The sequence below is a fragment of the Narcine bancroftii genome, chromosome 12, assembly GCF_036971445.1.
Source record: "Narcine bancroftii isolate sNarBan1 chromosome 12, sNarBan1.hap1, whole genome shotgun sequence".
NCBI classification, from domain to species: Eukaryota; Metazoa; Chordata; class Chondrichthyes; order Torpediniformes; family Narcinidae; genus Narcine; species Narcine bancroftii.
Window position 1 is genome coordinate 15,678,265 of NC_091480.1, and position 22,368 is coordinate 15,700,632.

Below are 22,368 nucleotides of genomic sequence, written 5' to 3' on the forward strand. Positions count from 1 at the left end.
CATTCAGGTGCTCTGAGGCTAAAGAACATGCAGCCGGCAGTCTATTGGCGACTTGAGGCGAGGAACCCAAGCAGGCTGCGAGCTGCTGGCAACTGCGATCAAGGGAATCAGACCTTGTATTTGTCTTGTAGACCGACTGAAGGGGTACCAGGTATCAGAACTGAGATAGGAGAGGGTGGTGGAGACTTTGCAATCGTGTCAGAGGTGTGCATCTGGAGATCGAGTTGCTGATGGTTTGGACTGAAGGCTGTGTGACACCAGAGAGAAGCCATGGACAGTGACTCGGTGGGGGAGGGGGGGGGGTGGGTACTCTCTTTTACTTATCTTTCTCTGGCTCTAAGCGGCGCTGGGCCTATGTCTGAATTACAGTAAATGAAATTTCATGTAATATCACGTTCTGTTTTATTACATGATAATAAAATATCTTATTACATGGTAATAAAATAAATAAGCAATGGGGTGAGAAGACGTCCTGAAAATGTGAAAATAAAGATGAAAATTTTACAATCTAGGCTTTGCTTAATCAGGAACCAATAATTTAGCAGAATGAATGGAAGGATCTAAGTGGGAAATGGAGGGTTGGACAACATGCATTGTTCTTCTATTGTTCCTCACCCCTTACATCATTGCGGCTTTGAGTATCCATCAACCACAGATCTTTTGAGAAAACATGATGCTCATTCCCAAATGGGAAGAAGGCTTTGATTTCTTAAGCACATTGGAAAAAGAACAGAGAATGCATTATAGAAGGTTGCTCAACAATAAATAGCATTTATTGGCAATGGCACAATTTGTTACAAATGACAAAATATTCACAAATCAAGACATCATATTCACACTTGATTCCTAACACAATTCATAAAATGCAACACTCCACTTCACATTTATTGTAACAAGATAGCAGGAAATAAGTGATACACAAAGAGAAAAAGATAATGCACATTAAAACACAAATGTGTACAGGGAAATAATAAATTAGACATAAATATCCCCATGCTTTTCCACCACTCATTTGATGAAAAGTAACCATATCTAACCATTTACGGAGCGGAAACAGGCTATGTTGGCCTTTCGAGTCCGTACCGGTTCACTGATTTTGTGCGCCCTCTTCAGGCATTGGTCCCGATAGATCTAAACACAATATAAAATATATCTGTCAACCAGTATACAGAGGAAATTAACATAATATCTGATGGAGTTCAGGAATTAATTAGTCAGACTGTGCAAGTTCGACACTACTCCTAATATGAACTATGTCTTGTTCCTCAACAGGTAAAAGAACTCCACCATCCTCGGAGAAAAAATGGGAATAAAAATAATTATGAAGAGATTCAGACTGGCTTGATCTGTTATCAAGGTGACAATACACATGCAGGACCATGTAAATTTCCACAAGGAAATATGTTTATACTTAGTATTTTTTTTCTTTCCTCTCTTTTTCTTATCACTGTGACATAGTATTCTCATAAAAGTCTCAATGAAATGGTGTTGGCAAATCTCAGGAGCTTCATTACAGAGAGAGAGAGAGAGAGAGAGAGAGAGAGAGAGAGAGAGAATTGTATTGAAAGTATGACCAAGTATAGGGAGCCCTGGTTGATTACGTATGGCAGATGAAGCATGGATTCAGGAAGAGCAGATCCTGTTTGACAAATGTACTGGGGTTCTTTGAGGATATAACGATTGCAGTGGATAAAGGGGAACAAGTGGATGTTTTATTCTTGGATTTCCAGAAGGTGTTCAATAAGGCGCTGCATAAAAGACTTATCCATAAAATTAGGATGCATGGAGTTGGCAGTATTGTATTAGCCTGGACTGAGGAATAGTTAATGGATTGAAGGCATCGAGTTGGATAAAAATGTTTCTCCAGTTAGCAATCAGTGATGAATGGAGTGCCGTAGGGGATGGTGCTGAGCCTACAACTATTCACAACATGCATTAATGGTCTGGAAAAGGGGGACAAGTGTAGCATTTCTAAGTTTGGAGATGACACTAAAAGAAATGGTAAAGTACGTTGTGAGAGGATGTGGAGTCAGTAAAGAGATGTAGATAGGTTAAGTGAGTGGGCAAGGATCTGGCAAGTGGAGCACAATGTTTGTAAATGGGAGGGTATCCACTTTGGAATAAAAATAGATTAATTCATATTAAATGGTGAAATATTACAGCATGCTGATGTATAGAGGGGCTTGAGAGTGTGTGTGCAAGTATGGCAAAGGGTTAAATCACACGTATCTCAGGCAAAAATGAAAATATGGTGTTGGCCTTCATTGCCAGAGGGATTTAAAAGCGGTTAGGTTCTGCTGCAACTGTACAGGGAACTGGTGAAGCAGCACTTGGAGTATTTCATGCAATTCTAGTCTCCTCATTTGAGAAAAGATGCAACTGCATTGGAGGCAGTGCAGACACAGAGATGAGGAGAGATTAAAATGCCCGGGACTATGCTTGCTGGGATTCAGAGGAATGAGAGGGAAATCTTTGAAGACATAAAGTTATGAATGGGATTTATCTGTCCATTTTTCTAGAGGATTGAAGTTGTTTCTACTGGTTAGGTGAGACTAGAACTGGAGGACATAGTCCAAGGTTCATGGAAGTAGATTTAGGACAAAAATTAGCAGGAACTGCTTTTCTCAGAGTAGTAAATCTGTGGAATTCTGTTCCCAAGGAAGCAGTAGAGGCTGCCTCATTAAAATATATTTGAGACAGGGTTAGATAGATTTTGGCAAAGTAGGGGAATTATTGTGAGGGGGAAAAGCCAAGTAAGTGGAGCCCAGTCCCCAGGCAGATCAGCCATGATCTTATTGAATGCCAGAGCAGGCTTGGCTGGCTGAATGATTTACTCCTGCTCCTAGGTCTTATGACATGTTCTAATTTGCTCCCAATTTCTAACTCTCAACTAACAATGTGGCTTTTAAGAGTTGTAAAATTTATAGCTGAAACACTTAAAGCATGACAATGTGAAACCCTTTCCTCTTTAATTACTTATGAGAATGTGAATGTCACTTTCATGGGCAATATTGTTGGCCGAATATAAATTACCCCTGAAGTAAATGCTGCAGTCTACCCAACAGTCATTCTTTTCCAATGATACGCAACTTGGACGAGTGTGTTTCCAGTCCCCCATTCCCCTTGGGTTTGAGGTGGTAGACACCACGTGATCGGGATGAGCCATGAAAGCAATATTGGTGAGTTACTGTTGTGTACACTCGACCTAGAAATGAGTAGTACTTCTTTCGACACAAGGACATGCAGATGCCAGGAATACTGAGCAAATAATGAGAAGTCAGGGAGACTCATGGGCCAAGCAGAACTCATGGACAGTAAAATCACAATACTGGAGAAACTCAGCAGATCAAACAATATGTCACAAAGATAAGAACAGAAATTGGAGCAGGAGTAGACCATCCAGCCCATCGATCCTACTCCATCATTCAATAAAACCTGATGATAGGCTCATCTTCACCTACCTGTCATTTTCCCACATCTTTAATTCCCCTACCATGTAAAAATCTATCCAACCTTGTCTTAAATACATCTACTGAGGTCGCCTCCACTGCTTCAATGGGCAGTGAATTCCAGATTCACCACCCTCTGGGAAAAGCAGTTGTTCCTCCTCCTCTCCTTCCTAACTCTACTACCCTGAATCTTGAGGCTATGTCCCCTAGTTCTTGTCTTACCCCACCAATTGAAACAACTTGCGTATCTCTATCTTATCTATGGCTTTCATAATTTTATACATTTTGATAGATCCCTCTCATTCTTCTAAATTCCAGCGAGTTCAGTCCCAGTCGATTCAATCTCTCTTCACAGGCTAACCCCCTCATCTCTGGAATCAACCTGGTGAATATCCTCTGCATCACCTCCAAAGCCAGTACATCCGAAACGGTTTGGGCGCCTGTCTGCATTTTGCTCATGCCCCAAATGTTGGTTATGTATCTTTATCTTTGCTGTGTAAAGTACACTATTTGATCTCCAACATTGTGCTTTTACTCCAATCATGATCTGTGCAGGCGTTCATGTTTTATCTATGGAAGATTGACGTTTCGCATTCAGGCCCTTTCTCAGTTTAGAGAAAGGGTGTCCCCTGAAATTGACCAATCGTTTCCCTCTCTGAATGCTGCCTGATCCGTGAGCCGAGGGGCCTGGATGCGAAACGTCAACCGTCCATAGATAAAACAAGATTCTAGCCATCTGCATGCTCTTGTTTCTGTCTTTCTGTGAATTCTACATACAAGAGCATGCAGATGGCTAGAATCTTGAGCATATAATGGTAAGATGGGGAGACTCTTTAGCGGCAGTTTCCTCTTTTCAAGGTGCAGTATGCAAACGTGCTGGAGAAACTCAGCAGGTTGAGCAGCATCTATAGGAAATAAAGGGTGACCAACGTTTTGGGCCTGAGCTCTTCATCAAGGTATGAGCAAGAAGCAGGCAGGCATCATACCTGTGTGACCTGTTGAGTTTCTCCAGCACCTTTCTAAATTGCCCTCAACACTGGCGTCTGCAGACTTTCAGACTCCTCTTTTCAAGGTGCCTGCCGACATGACATGGTGATGGTCATGGCTTTACTTGCAGCTTTCGCTGGCTGCCTGTCTCTCAGCTCACAACCATGCTGCCTGGCATTCTCGTCGTTCAGGTGCGAGACGTCAGTGGAACCGGTCACCATATGAACCACGTGGACCTTATTCACCCCCTTCTTGCTCAGCAGGCAGCTAAACACTTTCTTGAAGCCTTTCCTGAAGTGTTTGGAAACCAGAGCGTAGACAATGGGGTTGAGGCAGGAGTTGGCATAGGCCATGCAGTGCGACAGTAGCCTGAAGGCGAAGGTGGCCTGGTTGAAGGGAAAGTGTCCATAGTGGAAGCAGAGAATCAGCACGTGGTGAGGGAGCCAACAAAGGCAGAACAACACAGTCACAATTATAATCATCTTGGTTACTTTTCTCTTGGCCTTCTTAGATTCAGATATGTCTTCTATTGGGTCCACTGCGGTCCACAGATACTTGATGGTCCTTGCATAAGATAAACTGATAATTGCCACGGGGACAATATATCCAAATATGAAAGTGGACATGTCCATCATCTTCCTCCTTGGCTCTTGCCATGCAGGCATGCAGATGTAAAACCATTCATAAGGAATAAGGTCAAAGTAGCTCAGGTAGGGGCCAGCAAAGATGATAGAAAGTCCCCATATAATGACCATGACTGTGATGGCATTACACGGAGTCCGGAGTTCCCGGGACCGCAGGGGATATCGGATGGCCAGGTATCTGCATGGTTAAGAAAAGAAAATCAAATGAAGGATAAAACAGAATGAAGGAGTTAAAAGTCCTGGTCAGAAGCCATGCACAGGTGTAAGTTCCTATTCTTTCCTGTTTATTATATTTTGGCTACATCAAGTAAGAATTGCAGTGCATTATACATTATTCTTATACATGAGAATAATCTCTCTCTCTTCCATTTTCTCTCTAAATTTCCATGGATTTCATCTTCATTCTGAGCAGCATCCAACCAGACAACATTCACATCAACTTCCCTGCTTTCAATTTAATCCCCTTTGTCCCCCCCAGCTCCTTCCCTCCTTTTCCCAGAGCCAAAATCAATTCTCACCTCTCTTCTTATCACATACATTTAATAACTTTTGTTAGACTGGGCTCAGTCTTCATTCTTTTTTCAGATCCCTTCCTGTTTTTGGCTTATGTCTTGAGGAAGGGCTCAGACCTGAAACGCTGGTAAAACTCGTCCCTTGGGACGCTGCGAGGCTGACTTGAGTTCCTCCAGCATTTCTGTGTGTTTTAACCCATGAAGATGCTGATTTACTGCGGGGAAACGTAATGGGAGAGGGGCCGCCAATGGGTGCAGATCAAATTCCCCTTCAGTTGTATTTGAGTGCAAGATTAAAAAGTTTAAATGAGTTGGATTATGAGCGAGACATAAAGAAAAAGAAGTGGCGCCAATTCCCCCCCCACCCCTCCCCCGGCCTCCAATACAATGGATTGACAGAGTAGCAGAAGTCGCGTATTCTACGCGCCCTGCGCTAAATGCCTGCAAACTATCAATTCGGATTCAGTGATTTTGCACTTGCTTCATTACTAGACTGTCCATACTGCCTTCAACTTTCAGGAACGACTGGGTGTTCAAGGTTAGCAATTTTAGCCAGTTATCACCTTTAATCGAGGTTATTATTTTTAACAAAGTTATCAGTGGGAGTGGTTTTTTTTAAAGGACATGACTATTATTCAGCAGGAGTCTCACCTGTTGCGATACATTTAGAGGAGCCGCCTTTTCAGTAGTGTGGTGTCCACATAGTGGGGTGATTGTATCGGCGGCTCTGTTACACCGTGGGGTTGGTGGGGGGGGAACTATTCTCCTCCACCTGACCGACGCCCAGAACTTCTGGGGGCTTTCCTTGAGCTCCCTCCTTCAGTCTGAAATGTCTCAAACTTAATGGTGACAGAGAGGGAAATGCGCTGGGGCCGCTGGGCCCTCGCATGAAACAGACCTTTCCAACAAATTTGCTCATTCTAAATCTAGAAAATGTAACTTTTAAAATTGTAATTTTGTTACTTTTGACCTTTGCAATTGTAAGTAACACTATTACTGAAACGTCAGACATATTTGGACGGATTATCTGGCTGCATTGCAAATGAAAATAGTTAATTACTTCACTAGGCGATTAAACCATTTATGGTTTAATATTTATGTATATTTTTTCTTAATTTAAGGCCCCGCGCTAGCCCGAAAAGACCGTGTGGCCGGTCGCTCAATTACTGACTCACCAGTCATTGGCGCCTTTTTTATGTGCTCGCTCCCCCTTAACGTTAAAACCGGGCTACGCCCCTGTCGCCACATCTCGATAATCGACTCTCTGAGGACAATCACCCCGCTGAGAGAGGGGGTCTGGTCCAGAGAACGAGAGGCGAACCGTCTTGTGGGTTAGTGGGCAGACATCGAAACGGCCAGCGGGATACAGGGAAACACGAAGTACAAGGTAAGTTACTATTGCAGGCAGCAGTTGGCCACCCTGGTGATATGGTTCCTCCATGGTTATATCTATGGAGCTGGCCCGCCCACGGATGATTCATACCTTATGACTCCTCCCCCATGGTCCTAGGCCATAAAGGTCTAGCCACTTTTCCCTTGCTGCCCTTCCTATCCTGCAAGGTTGTTGTGTATTAAAGCCTCTCGTTTCCTCAACTTGTCTCTGTGGTTACTGGTAGTACCCTACAGCCCGTAGCACCTGCTCCACTATTTATTGATATCATGTCTGATCTGATATCAATAAATTGTAAAATCAACTCTATTCCTGTCTTACAAAGATTACATTTCATTTCTTTGCCTATCAAGATTGTATCTAGATTTGATTAAAATGTTCAAGGACTCCACTTTTGAGGAAGAAAGATCCATAAGCTGGGGGACATCTTGGAGAAGATTCCTCATCCAGCTAATTGGTCTGAAATAATGAAGGTTTGAAAGAGAATCATTACATTCAGTGATCCTAATATACTGTACCTGTCGACTGAAACAGCGGCTAAAGTGAAGCTGCTTGCATACATTGCCAGGTAAATGAAGAAATGGACAGCCTTGCACATGAAGGACCCGAAGACCCAGCCTTCCAGAGTGTAGATTGTGGCTTGAAATGGGACACAAAAGATGATGAAGAAGAAATCGGCCACGCTCAAATTCAGAATGAACAGGTTAGTTGTGTTGTGCCCCATCTGGCCATTTCGGAACAGAACGGCAAGGACCAAGCTGTTCCCAATTGTCCCAAGCAAGAAGATTAAGGAGAAGACGATGGGTACTATAATGCTGGCTGGATTCAGTGGGTAGTTTTCAGAGGTATTCCAGTGCCCAGCCATGATGCTGTCATCGTCATCAGTCATTGAGGCAGGCGAAGGAACTAGGAACTGAAGAGAAAGAAGAGTTCTTGTGAGGTAATATTGAATGTCTTGCTCTCACTGACGTCAGTTATGAGCTTTCATGGATATGAAGTCAGGCTGATGATATGGCGGTACAGATATTCCTACTTATCACAGTGTGTCCCAATTTGGTGCAGTGATGCGCAGGGACACAGCACTGGAGTTAGACTTGATATTCTCCTGGAATTAAGAGTACAATCAACTAAGTCACATATAATTCATATGATATAAATACAGGATGGTTCGAGAAGTGAAAAATGAAGTTGTATCCGGGTGCAAATTTAGTTGGATTATGAGAGAGACATAAAGAAAAAAGAACAAATATAAAGTTTGATATTCTAAAATATTTTTTCCAAAAATTCAAAGCCTGAAGGAACAAGATGAAGAGATATTTTTCAGTGCCAGAGAAAGTCTGGTTAACCTCACTGACAAAAGGCAAAGGAGGAAAAACCCAAGACCCAACCCCAACCAACCAATTTTCCCCTGCAACCGCTGCAACCGTGTCTGCCTGTCCCGCATCGGACTTGTCAGCCACAAACGAGCCTGCAGCTGACGTGGACATTTACCCCCTCCATAAATCTTCGCCCGCGAAGCCAAGCCAAAGAAAGAATAAATCATCATGGAGACGGGTGAGGTCTGGGCCTGATGTCCCACTCGCCTCTCCTTTCTTAGTGTGGTGATCGCCATGTGGCTACTTTCTGGCTTGCCAGGCAGGAGGTCACTGCAAATGGCCTCTCCTACATTACTGAGGCCATAGTGTGACAGTAGATAGATATGTTTTTGGGAGCTAAGTTGGGAAAGTGTTTTCTAACAAACCTTTTAGCTCCCAAAAACATATCTATCTACTGTCACAATAGTAACACCTCCTTGTCAGTATTCCCTGTTTTCACTGAGTTTGCTACATCATGGTGCGACCATGTGTCTGGCAATATAACTGGATGGATGGGTAGGCTGGGCTCAATATCCAGCTGAAGAGAGGGAAAGCTCTCATTTCAAACCCAGGCAGGTGGGGTTCATTAGCCTCATTATTTCATCCATATAGGGGAAGGACACTCTAACCCAATGTTTCTCAACCATGGTTTCCCAGAACCCTAGGGTTCTGCAAGAAACAGTGATAGATAGGCTAATGTATTTTTAAGTAATTTTTGGTTAATTTTATATTCATAATTTTACTATACACGGATGGCATATTGTTGGAAAATCCTTTGTTATTATAATAAAGGCTTCAGCCTCATTTTATGTAAAATGAAAACTTCAATGTGAGGTCTCATAAACAAGCAGTAGGATTTTGTTTGCATTTCCAATATATTTGACAAAAAAGGGTCACATTTTCATTAAACAAGTTATCTGAAAAAAATATAATGTTTACCATGTGAACTAAAATAGAAATATAAAAGAGATAGATATTAATGGTATATAATAATTTTTATGCAGGGGTTCCCTGAGACATGAAAACTATTTCAAGGGTTCCACAAGGGTAAAAAGGTTGAGAAACGCTGCTCTAACCTAACATCTATTACCCGAGGACCTGGCTGTCTCCGTCCCAGCATGCTAGGCAGTGGCAGATAAACCCCGGGTGAAAAAAGTGGGGCCAGTATTGCACACACAGCACGCCACCTAAAAAATCCATTGTACAGGCCCATGTCTATGATCCTTCCTGGATCTTCGTTCATGAAACCAAGCCATGAATGTCATCATTAATGAAGTGAGTTTAATGAAAAAAAAGTACATTTTTAAAAATAATGAACAAGCTAAAGGCTAATGCCATTTTATTTGATTTAACAGCTCATATCAATTTCTGATACTGTATTCTGTACCTCTTAATTAAAGCATTTGCCTAGAAACACACACACCACACACACACACACACACACACACACACACACACACACACACACACACACACACACACACACACACACACACACACACACACACTTCCTCCTAATATTAATCAGAATAGGTTTTAAACTGGACATAATAGCTGAATGCCCAAGGAAAAGTGAGACCAACCATTCTCAACCTAGTATTATAGAATAACATGGTCCAATTCTTTATTAAAGTTGAAAAATAAATTGCATACCCAGTCTTGTCAATTATTTTCCTTAATTATTTATCCAGTTCTCCTCTGGTTCCAACAGCCATCCAATCAGCATATGACTAAGAATCTCTAACTGGTTGCCAAGAGGAATCCAAATTTCTAGAGGCCCAAAGTCAATAACTGTGTCCCTGCCTGCATCACCCTCATTCCAAATTATAATTGTAACATTTATTTGTAAGGTATCAGGTAATTAAGTTTTGGAATGCATTGCAAGAGATGGAGGTTACTGTGGCTTCTAAAAAGTTTTGCAAAAAAGTTCAAAATATTTGAAAGGAAATAATTAGCTATTTTTTAGGAGAGGGCAAGGAAAGGGGATTAAGTAAATTGCCTTTACCTGGACCCACTATATTCTCCACTTCCTGTGTTGTTACCACTCTGGATAAGTGACTGTGACTGTAGCAAAAACACACAGAAATGCTAAAGGAACTTGCTTATTTCTTAGTTGCTTATTCCATGAAGAAAACACCCTAAATGTCGGTAATCTATCTTTACCTCCTGGTAATCTATCTTTACCGGCTGAGTTCCTCCAGCATTTCTATGTGTGTGTTTTTGTTTCTATTCTGTAACTCTGTACTGAGGGTTCTGGTTATAAAAGCAAACGGCGCACACGCCTTAATGATATTATTACCCTGTACAGGGAATAATGTCTTTGGCAAATCAAGGTGAATGACAAGTTGATACATAGCATTATGTTCTGAATGCATAGCACCATTTATGAATCTCTGGAAGCTGTAGGAATCCTTCGATTCTGTTATTTGGTTAGTGATGTGTTTTGGTGGGGACCGCAGCAAGACAAGGCTTCATAAGGAAAAAAAAGTCTTTTTCGGTCATAGACATTAATTTTGTCAATACTCGTCTTCAACTCAAAGTACAGTCACGTGATCTTTCCCTCTCCGGCATCTCACTCGAACGGATGCCCATTTAAATAACACTCACGAGAATAGAGAATAGTGGCCAGAGGAATGTGGTGCAAGCAAACCATTGAGTACTTGTCCATTACTGTTTCCAAAACTAACTCGTGCTTTACTTCTCAGAGCATTTGTCTTCCAACTAACTCATCTCTTCAGTTGAGGCTTTTTCTGGAAACGGCTCAGAAGGCCACCTTCTACATGTGCGCATACACCCAGATAAGCGCCTTTCTGCCCATGGACACATTTACACACACACCACACACACACGTGCCTGTGGTCGCCATCCTTATTGTTAGCGGATGGGATGCAGATCTTCTGTTACAAAGCATCCTTTTTGTTCTGTGTTGATTAAAATCTCCTTATTTTGAAAAGAGCCACTGTTTCCTGAACATTGGCCTAGTTAAACTGTAATGTTATCTTATTGTCAGAATTTGCAAAGAGTTGAGCGTGGGGGAGGCTTGCATACATTTACCATTGGATGGTTTCAGGACACCCAACAGGCCATGACAATCACTTAATTACTTTTGGACTGAAGTGAGCGGCAATAACGGTATTGTCCAGTGTTCTATGTGAACACTGGTTGTGAAGCGTCGTGAGGCTTTTTGTTAAGCTGTTATGCTATATAATTTTAAATTGGACGTGGAAATTTTGCAGTACTGATTCCAGGATTATTTAAACTTTGCTACTCCCCTTCCCACCCCACCCGACCTGACCTATTTAACCTGGTTGGGGTGGGGGGGGGGGGGGGAAGAGAAGTTGTGATTGTGTCAAGGTTTTCAAATTCCATTACTTATTGATGAGAGAACTATGGAAATACGGAGTTCACCCACAATGACCAGCCGTCACAGCTTGTGAAGCATGTGATTGGACACTTGGCACCCAATAAAGTACGGCGAGCTTTGTCATGTTGACCCAATAGTGTTCTGTGCCTGTCCTGGTCTTGAAGTGGACATAAATGGAATGTTCAAAAGTGCAGGAGAAACTCAGCAGGTCAAAAAGTGCCCCGGCATTTTTGTGCATTTAACTACAAGCCCGGTGTCTGCAAACTTTCCTGTTTAATTTCAGACATTCGTGGTCCTGCAAGGCGTAAAACACGGAATTCTGTGGGCACCGTGGTTGAAGTCAAAACACAATGCTGGAGAAACTCGGCAGGTCAACCCGTGTCCTTTATGTTGCAAAGCCCGAAACGTCAGTTATATAGCAAAGTTTAAATAATCCTGGAATCAGTACTGCAAAATTTCCACGTCCAATTTAAAATTATATAGCATAACAGCTTAACAAAAAGCCTCACAACCAGTGTTCACATAGAACACTGGACAATACCGTTATTGCCGCTCACTTCAGTCCAAAAGTAATTAAGTGATTGTTATGACCTGTTGGGTGTCCTGAAACCATCCAATGGTAAATGTATGCAAGCCTCCCCCACGCTCAACTCTTTGCAAATTCCGACAATAAGATAACATTACAGTTTAACATAAAGGACACGGGTTGACCTGCCGAGTCTGTGTGTTTTGACTTCGTGTTCTGCAAGATGCATCACGTCCGATCACTTTCTCGGGCCTGATCCCTCTGCATCCACAAATAGGAAATGGAAACTTCAGGCTATCCCAACTCTGGACGGGGTTCTTACCGTTCTCCTCAGTCTCCACTCAAAGAAGCACAAAGTAAACGTTGTACCACTACCGCTTTTAAACCAGTGGCCAAATCAGTGCAAACTTGTGTTCATTCATTCCTCCCAAGTAATACCTGAATGCCTTCTCCTTGAGCAGATCTGCTGTCGGTCTCAATGTCCCAGTCCTCGAAGCCGAGAGAAGCTGGAGGGATTGAGCATCCATGGAGAGAAATTGTCAGGCAATGTTTCAGGTCAGGACCCTTCATCGCAACCTTTTTTCATTTAAGATACCAGCATCTGCTCATGTCTCTGGTGGACTGACTCTCTCATTATCAGTTGGGTCGTGATGTATGTTTTACTGAGCGAGTTCTTTGCTTGATTGCCAAGTCGTCAGACGTAGTAAGAGTGCTCTACCTTTCCTCAGAATCTAACACCCCTTCCCCTTTGGACACAAGTGGGAATTTTTAGAAAGTAAAACTGGAGCTGCATCAGGATGTAACTCGCCACTATATATGTGAGTTGAAACATCGTAGAATGTAACTTGTGCACGAGATCTATGGGCATATTTAGATATTCATTACGTAGATACATCGATCGATACATGGATGTGAGTTACATCTATTGATATAGGGACATATGTCGTATTCACGTAGATGGAAATATATCAATGTAGCTATGGTATATTTATTGTATGTATATTCTTGTTAACCCGCAGATTATGTAAAAATGTATATAAGTAACTTTGCCTCTACCAATAGCGTTGATATATTGTACACCTCCATTCATTGTCTCCCTTCACGCATTCTCTGAAAACAAATTCACGAATTCATTTTTACTGCTGTACCTTTAAAACGAATTATTTGCGTTGACGCAAAGTAATAAATTTGAAATATTGTGCTCACTTAACGACACTATAAGAATTTATCTGTAAGGACGAGTCTGTGATCACACTTATTTTATACATTTAAACTTTCAATAATGTATGGCCTGTACAATATGTTCAATAGCAAAAACATCTCAGCACACAAATCTTGTTTGATGCTTTAAGATCAATTTAGATTGCCTTGACCCATCACGGGATAGTAACCATTTTCACGATACTCTGGTCACTGTGACCTTTGGACGTGAATCTTTCATTATATCTGAATGCAGAGTTGAAAATGCTGCCTTGGTTGGGGGGGGGGGGGGGGTGGGGGGATGTTTCTCCCTTTCATTCAAGATCTGGTACTATCTCCCGAAGTGGTGTGTGTGTGTGTTGTGTTGTTGGGGGTGGGGGATACCGATCGTAGCCCGCCTGTCGCTTAAGTGAGACGATCTGGGCTACAGGCGCAGGATCTGCGCATACCCGCTTTCTCAAATAAACACCCCGTACACATTATCACAGTCAAACACGCTTACGCACCTATACATCCATTCACACAGATTGCCTCATATTATCACATCGCACACGATGGAATAAACAAACTCATACCTGCTCCCACAGACAGATCCAGCCCAAGTTACGCCTAGTTTTGTCTCGCCACCGCCTCCCTCCGATACTCACTCATCTCCAACCCAAATCTCTTCACGCTTTCAACTTCATATCCCACCCCATTAACGAACTACGAGAGAGAAGCGGTGGCACTCCTGTAAAAACATCCAGACGCAGAAAGATTAAGTATGATATCTTTTTCAGTTCATTCCCACTTCATTTCCCCATCCTCTCTCTTGGGGTCTGCACATTTGACAGGTTGGTATTATCTCCTTCTCCCCCTTTCAATCCCCTTTATCGTTTACCTGAAACCTGTTGATTTGATTTCGACCTCAAACCATCACCCTTGACGCTTTTCCTCCTCGATGGAGACTGTACAAACACCCAGATCCGCTGGGCTCACCGAATGAGTTAGCCGCCTCTGTGTGGAGGCTCTCTCCCAATCTTCCAAAGCGACCTGGATCGCAATGAGAGCTCCAAACCCCTCGGCCACACCGAGCCTAGTCCGGCCAGCACCAAGGCAGCAGGTCCACGTGAAGGCGCCCGGTCTCTCCGGCAGGGCGAACTTGAATGCAGATTTCGAAGCTGTGTCATCACTCAACTTTTCGCCTTGAACCGTTGCTTTCAACTGGGAGAAGGGATGGGAGGAGCGGAGTAGTAGACACGTTATTCGGCTTCGACGTCCTTCTCAAATCATGGCCAAGGACCTTGCTCCTATTTCATTCTCGCACATTTCATGGTTACCAACTCCCTCCAGACAGACACGCTCCGAACCCAGTGCTCGCAGTCATCCCAGACTCAGCTCACACACAAGGGAAAAGATTTAACACGAGGGGCAACTTTTCCACACAGGGTTGTGGCTCTATGGAACCAGCTGGCAGAAGGACGAGAGGCGTCTAAACGCGGCGTTTAAGGGGACTTGGATAAGGTTTAACGAATATGAGTCAAACGCGGGCACTGACTCAGTGAGACAACTGGGTCGGCATGGGAGTTGGGCCGAAGGGCTCTTTTCTCTGCTCAGATTCAGTACTCAGACCTTCCTTCGTTACACACACCTCCGTTCTCGCACCCACAATACGTTGATGAAGGGCTCAAGCCCGATTCGCTCATTTTGCATCTTTGCTACATAAAATGCACTGTCTGACTTGCTGAGTCTCTCCCCATTGTGTTTTAAGTGGCAATTCTGCCTAGCCCGTAGGAAAAAGAATCTCAAGGTTGTATGTGATGTCATGCAGGTACTCTGTAAGTAAATCTGAAATCTGACTCCTGGGAATCTTAGAGCAGTATTCAGGATGGTATTTTGAACCTTAAGTCCATGCATTGTGAGGTGGTGCACCTTACAAACACCTCTTGTCCTGTTTGCCACCTCCTGACCTATCTTTGGCTAACGTTCCCACATTGATCTCCTTAGTCAACCCAGATCTCACCAAACCAGAGTGCACATCATCCTCACTCATGAGAGACTACCTGTGAAGAAGACAAAGATGCCATTTGTGGTTCAGCCATCTCTTGGAACTAAAAGAAACCAAATGAAATTCAAACCTGAGAGGAGGTAAATTAAACAGTAAATTATAGCATTTTTGAAACTTATTGTTATTAAGATGCTGGAATTTATTGTCCATTCCTAATTACTCCTGAACTGAAAAGGCACTTAAGAGGCAACTACATTGTTAGGGTTGGCCGGAGTAGATGCCAGATATCCTCCTCTTAAAGGCATTAGTGAACCAATTGACTTTTTAAAAAAAATTACACTCCTGTAATTTCATGGCAACAAAGAAAATTAAAAAATGGAGATATTCAGCAAGTGCTCACATTAACCATCCAAGATTCTAATATTCAATAAACAAGTTATTTATTTATATTTATTTATGTATATTTGTCCTGCGTATGCATTGTTTGTCTGCATGTGTGTTATTTCTGCTTGTGTGTCTGCGGGCTTTGCACTGAAGACTGGAGAACGCTGTTTCGTCGGGGTGTACTTGTGCAAGCGAATGAAAATAAACTTGAATGAGGTGATGCAGAATCCATGGGAACAATAGTGTTGATACTTCACATTGATGATCTTCTATCTGTGGGCTGTTACTGATATGTTTTAAAATTCATTTTTATTAATTGAATTTATATTCCCAGCTACTATGGTCAGATTCAAAATCACTTGGCTGTTTTATTGGCTCAGTACTCTGCCAGCTAGCTCAGTAACACAGTCAACACTTCCTTCCCCATATCCAATATACTGAGAAAGCAATAAATGTCTTTTAGGCAGTAAAAGCTAGGAATTGTAAAACAATAAACCAATGGCCTCCTTCTTACCAATCATTTCTATTATCCATTTATGTCCCAAGGCATTGAAGTAAATGTGTCAGAATTCACTGACTAACTTATTAAATCAGTGCATTGACCAAAATGGCTGTAACAAAAAACACCTCGATCTACCCACAGGTGAATTAGTGGTATATCTATTATTCATTATTTGCTATTTAAATTGTAAATTTATATTTTAAATCAAATTTAAATTTAGACATTCAGCACAGTAACAGGCCCTTTTTTGGCCCACAAGCCGAAATTACATCCAATTAACCTACAACCCCTGTACATTTTGAATGGTGGGAGGAAACTGGAACACCAGAGGAAACCCACATAGACACAGGGAGAGAGTATGAACTCCTTACAGAAGTGCTGGATTCGAATCCCAGTCCCGATTGTTGACCGCTACACAATGAAGCATAGATAAATGTGCAAAGAGGATAACCTAAACCTTATTGCAAATTGACAAAATTAACTTTCCTTCAGATGACCATAATATTTTCCATTACTTTATTCTTCATATAGATGGGGTTAATCAAATTGAAAATTAATAGACTGCATTCAGCATGGCTTACCAGAATGTTACGGAGCAAGCCAGGGAACAAGTTATTTTGGATGTGATAATGGATGATTTCCATATTTCCTGATGTTATAGAGTAATTGTATGACCCCATTACTTTTCCACATAATCTATTCTCTCCACATTCCCACCAATTCACAAGATTCACAAGACAAAGGGACAGAAGCAGGCCACTAGGCCCATCGAGTCTGTTCCGTAAATCTACACTAAGCTACTCTACATTAGTTCCAAGTTCCAGCCTTTTCCCCATATCCTTTAATACCCTCACTAATGAAATACTTGTCTATTTCTTGTTTAAATACTCCCAGTGATCTGGCTTCCACTGCTCTAGTAGCAGTGAGTTCCACAGATCCACGACCCTCTGGCTAAAGAAGTTCTTCCTAATCTTTGTTTTAAATGGATAACTTCTAATTTTCAGACTATCAACCCTTGTCCTCGATTCACCCACCAAGGGAAACATCTTACCTGAATCCTCCTTATCTCAACCTTTCAAAATATGAAATGTCTCTATGAGATCTACTCTCATTCTCCTATACTCCAATGAATACATAGGTTTACACTAGGGACAATTTACATGGCCATTTAACCTATCAGTTCCAATATGTAATCTCAGAGTGAACGATTCCCTAAGAAGTAGTGATTACATCATGAGAGGATTTAGCATTCAGTTGGGGAATTAAAATCTTGGGTCTGAAACAACAATGTTAAACATAATTAGCAGATCATAAACAAGCTGAAAAAATTGGATCATCTGTCAGCACAGTGCTATATATATATATATATATATACGCTTATCTTTGTGAGGTTTTTCAGTTGGTTGTTTTTCCAGACTCTTTTGTGTAGTCTTCCAAAGGCGCTATTTGCCTTGGCGAGTCTGTTGTCTATCTCATTGTCGATCCTTGCATCTGATGAAATGGTGCAGCCGAGATAGGTAAACTGGTTGACCGTTTTGAGTTTTGTGTGCCCGATGGAGATATATAATGTCCATGATATAGAGGAAGGAAGCAAATATACTGCAGCCAAATTTGCAGATGATACAAAAGCAGTTGGGATAGCAGTTAAGAAGATACCAATGGTTTACAGAGAGATATTGTTTGGTAAATGGTTGGGAAGAAATTGTTCAGGAGGAAGAATGATGAAACAAAGTATTATTTAAATGAAAAGATACTCCAGAAAGATTCAACACAAAGGGAGGATCTCGTCTATGAAATGCAGAATGTTAGTGTAAGGTTATCAGAATGACAAGTTTTTACTTCAAGGGATTTGTGACGTAAGTATTACAGGAACTGTGCAGGTATGTCTGAAGTAGGTGAAGAAAATTGGATCAGCTATGATCTTAATGAATGGCAGAAGAGGCTTGAGGGCCTGAATGTCTTTCTGTCTGTTCCTTTTTTTTTTGTGGTACAGTATTATGGTCTTTAATGCTGAAGTAGAGCCCACCTCACTGACAAAATGCAAGGGAGGAAAAACCCAACACCCAACCCCAACCAACCAATTTTCCCCTGCAGCCGCTGCAACCGTGTCTGCCTGTCCCGCATCGGACTTGTCAGCCACAAACGAGCCTGCAGCTGACGTGGACTCTTATCCCCTCCATAAATCTTTGTCCGCGAAGCCAAGCCAAAGAAAGAAGAGAGGTTCAGAACATCAAGACAAAATGTGTTGGCTTTTAACAGCATGGCCTTGAGCTATTATAGAATAGAATGAAATGTTATTTAGCCACTGGTGACTGTGCTGGCTCCTTGTCTGGCTTTCCAATTAACTACACTCTCCTGCCCTCTCCCTACAGCTCAAAAACAATTTTATACCTTCAGGTATTTTCAGCCCACCTCGGAAGCACTTTGTTAAACAAATGATCAGATAATGTCAGATTTCCAATTGTTATCATTCTATCCACATAGAAACAGGTCATTCAGCCCCACTGCTCTATGGTAATATTGTGAACCGCCTCTCATATCAAACTGTCCTTGCTTATAAATCCCTTCCCCATGTAGTCTTATATTTGTTATAAATAAATAAACTATTAGAACACAAACCTGGCACACAGTGTGAGGAGGCAAAGTCTTACCTGATTGATTGCAACATGAAGAGGGTGCAATATCAATTCAGCCATTTCATTTTTTTTGAATATTTGAAGTAATAACTTGATACTTTAGAAATTTTACAGGATTTCTCCTAATTTATTTATTTTTTAGCAGTAAGTGTCTGATTCCACTGTGTTTACCTAACACTAAATGCCGACAGCAGTAGGAAAGAGCAACATATGGTAATATATGTATCTGAAAAAAAGGTTAGCCTGAATTTTCAGTGTCCAATAATGCAAGGCAGCTCCCAGACTTGCTATTGCAACAGCAATATGTGTGCTACCAGCTGAAACCGTTATCAACCTCCAGAAAACAAATGAAATTTTCACCAAATGTTCATGTATCATTTCTGAGTTTGACATAAATTTATTGCTTTACAGTGATAGAAAACAAAAGAAAAATGGCTGGCAGTGAAAAGAGTCAATACTGGTAATGGCTATGAATCAAGAAGCTTAAATATTGCTGGTGTTCCTAAATTAACTGATTATATAGCTGTGTTATCAAGAGTAATTCTTTGAAGCTGATTACATTCATGTGAGGAAATTAAATGTCATGAAGAATCATTGTATCTTACTTTTAAAGACAGAAATTATTACAAATGAATGTAACTTCATTGTTCAAGAATAATGTGTAGAAAATATTGCTTAGTGATTATATAAAGGTCTGTGAGTCTACGATAAGAATGCCAAAGAGGAGGCATTTTAACCTTGATTGATACAATGCTAGGAAGGTCATCAGTTGGTTTCAAGCATAATTTCTCAGGTACACTTAAACAACCATGTATCAACATATCACAAGCTCCCAGGTTCCTCTCCTTTGCAATGGGTTAGCAGTGATGTTAGCCATATCAGAATGGCCACAGTGACTTATGGACAGATAGATGCAGGAGGGATCCCCAAAGTGTGAATGTCATGAAATAATTTCAGATAATTCACTATATAATGGACAACTGATCTATCCACACCTACACGGGAGGGAGCAATTGCAAGAAAGTGAGATATTGTTCTCATAAACCAGACTAAGTTTTTCAATAGCCACGCTTTGCACAATCTGGATCCAGTTAGCATTGACTGCATTTATTGCCCATTCCAAATTTCCGTCGATAAAATTGTTGTGAGCCACCATCTTGAACTGCTGGCGTCTTTCTGATGAAAGGAGTCTCACAGTGGTGTTGGGGAGAGAGACTCCGATGATCTTCACCCAGCGAAAATTTGGTATACTTCCAAATCAGGATGGATGTGACCTGGAGGGGACCTGCAGATGGTGGTAGCCCCATGCAGCTGCTCCCTTTGTTCTTGGTTTTGGATAGCGTTGGTGGAAAAGTGATGAAGGGAATAAATTATTTATTTTAGTGATTGATGGGTGCCCATAAATCAACATGCTTTAACCTGGATGTTGTTGAGCTTCTTGATAGTTCAAACTGATGTGTCTTTGAGCATTCTTGTTTTATTTCTTATTCTTCCCTTTTTGAATATCTGTTTCTTAATGCTGTTTAATTGTTTTTCTCAATGTAAAGAGTTTTATTTATCCATTTCCCTAGTGTCACTGGCCAAACCATTTTTTGTTCAAACGCCTGCTGACATTTTTCCATACCTTAATGAAAGGCTCAGGCCCGAAATGTCGGTTATGTATTTTTACCTTTTCTATATAAAAGACACTGCTTGACCTGGTGAATTTCTCCAGCTTTATGTTTTTACTTCAACCCCGCTGTCTGCAGAGTTTGCGTTTTACAATTCACTACATGTTACTCGATTTGGGTAATGAGAGAGTAGCTGAGCCATGTGATGATACCGAATTATTTCTCAGTTTGAACGTCATCAACCTCAGATCAAGACATTGAGCCTCCACATGGAAGGGCGAGGACATAGAGAAATACAAATTCATCTGTGGATAATGGTGAATAATAATGTCCAAGGAAAGTTGATTAACAGCACGTTGTTCTTTGATTTGCCCAGTGCAACATTTGATCTTGTAACAGAACTCCCAGTTACACATTGTACAATGAAGGCAGCTTGGAGAGAAGCTACCAGAAAATAATTACATAATAAGCCATTCAACTTGAGTATCAACATCTTTACAAAGCCCACAATAAGTCCACAGAATGGATAATTTTAATACCGGAGTGCTTCATATATACCCAGTATTTATAAGTGAAATTGATCGATACACAAAAGGTCAGAATAATTACCGTATAATTCTGCTTCAAGAGGTCACAACAAGAGGTGAAATTCACTTATAGCTGTGGTTTGCGAAGGAGGTATAATTGCAATAGCTTCAATTGACAACAGTTTGCTGCCAGTTTGTAATCTTGTTCCCCACTTCTATTCAGTGAAGATTTTAACATAATTGTTGTAAATATCCTTTTATTATTTTAAATTCAAGTTTTTCTGCAATGGATTGGAACTGCATGATTAAAACGACATCAAGATCAAAATAGCAAATGTGTTGCCTTTTGTAATTTTCTGCTCTAAATCATTATTGCATTCAAGGCTCAGTTCCCAAGTTTAATTTGAAATAAATCATAAACGTCTTCTTTTATTTGTGGTGATGCATTATCTGCAGGAAGTTGTTGCAGAAACAGATCTTAAAAAGATGATATATTTCAAAGCTTTCCTCACACCTTGAAATTCATTAACCTATTGTTTGGAAAAAGATGACATATAAATAAAAGTGGTTATGCAAAATGAGAAAATTAGATCTTGGAACACTGAGGAATGAACGACATTGCATTCAGGAAATGACGTGCAGAACTTTTAGCATCTTGACTTTAATTGACATTTTGATCAGACAGCATCCGTGGTTATTTCTACCCATGAATGCAGTCTGACCTGCTGCATTCCTCCAGCAGTTCTTTGTCTGCTCTATTCCCTGATATGCAGATGTTAAAAAAATCTAAAAGAACTGCTCACCCAGGATTGCTTTCTAATAATTTATTCCTCAAGCAACATTATGCATTATCACATAATTGTTTCTGAGAGTTTACATTGCACAAATGGGTATTATCATAAATTACAATGGTGACTTCTCTTCCAAGGGTTTAATTGGCTGCAAAGAGAATTGTGGTGTCCCTACACATACAAAGGTCACAACTTTTATTCTCTTTTCACTTTATATTAATTAAGGATGACCAGCACTTCAGGGTATAAGAGTGTAGAAGGAAAACTGCGATACTTTGTTTAACAATTTCCTTTCAAAGAGTATGAAAATGTCACTTATTTATTTAGATTGTGAAATAGAAAGTGAGTGATTCTATTATTACTATCAGCGAGTTGTTTAACTTTGGATGTTGGAGTCCTGATAAGGATTCTGATAATTGACAACACCAAGAGAAAGGGTACATCCAAATGAGGAGATCCGTTCCATCACATCCCATCAGCTCTGCTGGTTCATCTGCAGGGGAT

At 41.1% G+C, this 22,368-nt stretch overlaps 1 protein-coding gene across 1 annotated transcript; it reads right to left on the reverse strand.

The window, feature by feature from the left end:
• Positions 1-4,516: 4,516 nt before the first annotated feature.
• galr2b (galanin receptor 2b) lies at positions 4,517-7,871 on the reverse strand. Its single transcript, XM_069904870.1, has 2 exons — positions 7,501-7,871; positions 4,517-5,258 (listed from the first exon to the last, which is right to left on the reverse strand). The coding sequence occupies exons 1-2, from the start codon at positions 7,869-7,871 to the stop codon at positions 4,517-4,519; spliced, it is 1,113 nt and encodes a 370-aa protein (XP_069760971.1).
• Positions 7,872-22,368: the final 14,497 nt, after the last annotated feature.

Excerpts from the sequence above, each read along its gene's own strand:
- galr2b (XM_069904870.1), bottom strand. The coding sequence starts at position 7,871 with ATGACTGATGACGATGACAGCATCATGGCTGGGCACTGGAATACCTCT. Across the intron at positions 5,259-7,500 it reads GCCGCTGTTTCAGTCGACAG|ATACCTGGCCATCCGATATC; the intron begins GTACAGTATATT and ends TTAACCATGCAG.